This window comes from Limulus polyphemus, unplaced genomic scaffold, assembly GCF_000517525.1.
Source record: "Limulus polyphemus unplaced genomic scaffold, Limulus_polyphemus-2.1.2 Scaffold2940, whole genome shotgun sequence".
NCBI lineage: Eukaryota > Metazoa > Arthropoda > Merostomata > Xiphosura > Limulidae > Limulus > Limulus polyphemus.
In genome coordinates this window covers 41,217-44,378 of record NW_013668550.1, presented here as the reverse complement: position 1 = coordinate 44,378, position 3,162 = coordinate 41,217, and the positions used below count along the sequence as shown (strand labels likewise).

General features: G+C 28.4%; 1 protein-coding gene across 1 annotated transcript in view; it reads left to right on the top strand.

Moving 5' to 3' along the window:
• The first annotated feature begins 239 nt into the window (after positions 1-239).
• LOC106468262 (leucine-rich repeat-containing G-protein coupled receptor 5A-like) overlaps positions 240-3,162 on the top strand; it is a 31,346-nt gene continuing 28,423 nt past the window's right edge. Inside the window, exons 1-2 of the mRNA XM_013928681.2 lie at positions 240-436; positions 1,773-1,844. Of these exons, the coding sequence (XP_013784135.1) occupies positions 240-436; positions 1,773-1,844 (269 nt within the window). The remainder of the gene's footprint in view (positions 437-1,772; positions 1,845-3,162) is intronic.

Sequence of the window (3,162 nt, the reverse complement as noted above, 5' to 3'; positions counted from 1 at the left end):
TATCAGTACAAACTTGAGATTTAAGAACGTTCATTGCGATTAAAGATGACAAAGCAGTGCAAATTGGTACTCAATCTAAAACAACATTTACATCGATATGTGGAATAATCTCTTTTACATTTCTACAAACTGTATTTTACTGATTTCTCCAAAGTTAAAAGGTGAGGCTCATTTTAAACCAAGACATTGGTATAAGCAGTTCAAAACAAACACGAAATATTAATGAATACTAGGTTGAAATGTCTAGCAACTGTGAGATCCTAAGCAGTAACTTCGTATTTTTTTCTCTAAGGTACTTAAGTGGCAACAAACTGAAGACCGTTCCACCAACCAGTCTGGCCAGTCTCAAGTGTTTACAGAGGTTATGGCTGGACAATAACGAACTGACCGAGTTACCTACAGATGCACTGGAAGAGTTACGGAATTTACAAGCATTGTAAGTACTAGTTTGATAACCACTCGTATTATTTAGGCTTAATAAATGTCGCTTCATTGTAACGGAAACGTGTTAATACAAGTTTCTGTTACACTAGCTGAACTTGACCTTTATAAGTGAATTCCATGTTTTCAATACAAATTTCTTTTACACTAGCTGAACTTGACCTTTATAAGTGAATTCCATGTTTTCAATACAAATTTCTTTTACACTAGCTGAACTTGACCTTTATAAGTGAACTCCATGTTTTCAATACAAGTTTCTGTTACGATAACTGAACTTTGTCTTTACAAGTGAGTTCCATGTTTGCAATACAAGTTTCTGTTACAGTAACTGAACTTAACCTTTACAGACGAATTGCTTGTTTTCATTCGGAAGTTCCCATACAAAAGAAAAGACTCGTATTTTTTTAAAACAAAAAGCTGGAGGCAAACTGTCAAGGAAGAAGTATAAATAAAATACATTTTGTTATGTAGGAAGAAATATAAACAATACACATTTTGTTATATAGGAAGAAATATAAATAGTACACATTTTGTTATGTAGGAAAAAATATAAACACACATTTTGTTATGTAGGAAAAAATATAAACACACATTTTGTTATGTAGGAAGAAATATAAATAATACACATTTTGTTATGAAGGAAAAATATAAACAGTACACATTTTTTATGTAGGAAGAAATATAAACAATGCACATTTTGTTATGTAGGAAAAAATATAAACAATACACATTTTGTTATGTAGGAAAAATATAAACAATGCACATTTTTTATGTAGGAAGAAAGATAAACAATACACATTTTGTTATGTAGGAAGAAATATAAACAATGGACATTTTGTTATGTAGGAAGAAATATAAATAATGCACTTTCTATTTCATGAGTTATTAACAGAAATAAAAAAAAATATTTAGGATGGTGTAAATGTAATATAGTGTAATCCATCAAAATAGTTTAATGTTCCTTTTTCTTTACTTTGCAGTCTTGTTTGCTTAGAATGTTTAATGTAACTACAGGTATCTAAACCATTATTTGACAAAAGTCTGTGTGTTTGTGTCACCTTACAACAAACGAGCTGTTTGGCCGTTTTTCACCAAATCTTAGGGCCCCTGGAGATGACATAGTGGGGTAAGCGTTCGGATTTTACTACTCTATGTCACACTCAAGGACCCCCTTGTATTTCCCGTGCGTTGAACAAGTACGTCGGCTAGTTCTAATAAATATGCGAGTAAAACGGTGAACTACTCATTAATAACAATTTAGAAATCTGCAAAGTGGAAATCTAACTGCGTTTTTACAAAATTATTGAACTTGTTGTATTTTATTTTTACAGAAACATTGGTGCCAACCAAGTCAGACACGTTCCGAATTTTGCATTCCAAAATTTATCTAACCTCGCCATTCTGTAAGTAGTTGTAACTCGAATGTACTCCATGGGTGTAGTGGTAAATGTTTTTGAATTGTAGTAAGACAGAATATCTTGTAAAAGTAAAAGTAAAGGTGAGGATAAATGTAAATATAAAGGTGAAGATAAAGATGAATATAAAGGTTAATGTGAAGATAAAGTTAAATATAAAGATGAAGATTAAGTTAAAGGTAAATATAACGGTGAATATAAAGGTTAATGTGAAGATAAAGTTAAATATAAAGATGAAGATAAAGGTAAAGGTAAATATAAAGATGAAGATAAAGGTAAATATAAAGGTTAATGTGAATATAAAGGTAAATATAAAGGTTAATGTGAAGATAAAGGTAAATATAAAGGTGAAGATAAAGGTAAAGGTAAATATAAAGCTGAATATAAAGGTGAATATAAAGGTAAATATAAAGGTGAATATAAAGGTTAATGTGAAGATAAAGTTAAATATAAAGATGAAGATAAAGGTAAAGGTAAATATAAAGATGAAGATAAAGTTAAAGGTAAATATAACGGTGAATATAATGGTTAATGTGAAGATAAAGTTAAATATAAAGATGAAGATAAAGGTAAAAGTAAATATAAAGGTAAATATAAAGATGAAGATAAAGGTAAAGGTAAATATAAAGGTGAATATAAAGGTTAATGTGAATATAAAGGTAAATATAAAGGTTAATGTGAAGATAAAGGTAAATATAAAGATGAAGATAAAGGTAAATATTAAGGTACTTATAAAGATGAAGATATAAAGATGAAGATAAAGGTAAAGGTAAATATAAAGGTGAATATAAAGGTTAATGTGTAGATAAAGGTAAATATAAAGTTAATGTGAAGATAAAGTTAAATATAAAGATGAAGATAAAGGTAAAGGTAAATATAAAGGTTAATGTGAAGATAAAGGTAAATATAAAGGTTAATGTGAAGATAAAGGTAAATATAAAGGTTAATGTGAAGATAAAGGTAAATATAAAGGTGAATATAAAGGTTAATGTGAAGATAAAGGTAAATATAAAGTTGAAGATAAAGGTAAATATAAAGTTGAAGATAAAGGTACTAGTAAAGGTAAATATATAGTTGAAGGTGAAGGTACTAGTAAAGATAATTATATAGGTGAAGATAAAGGTACTAGTAAAAGTAAATATAAAGGTGAAGATATAGGTACAAGTAAAGGTAAAGATATAGGTGAAGATAAAGATACTAGTAAAGGTAAATATAAAGGTGAAGATATAGGTACAAGTAAAGGTAAAGATATAGGTGAAGATAAAGATACTAGTAAAGGTAAATATAAAGGTGAAGATATAGGTAC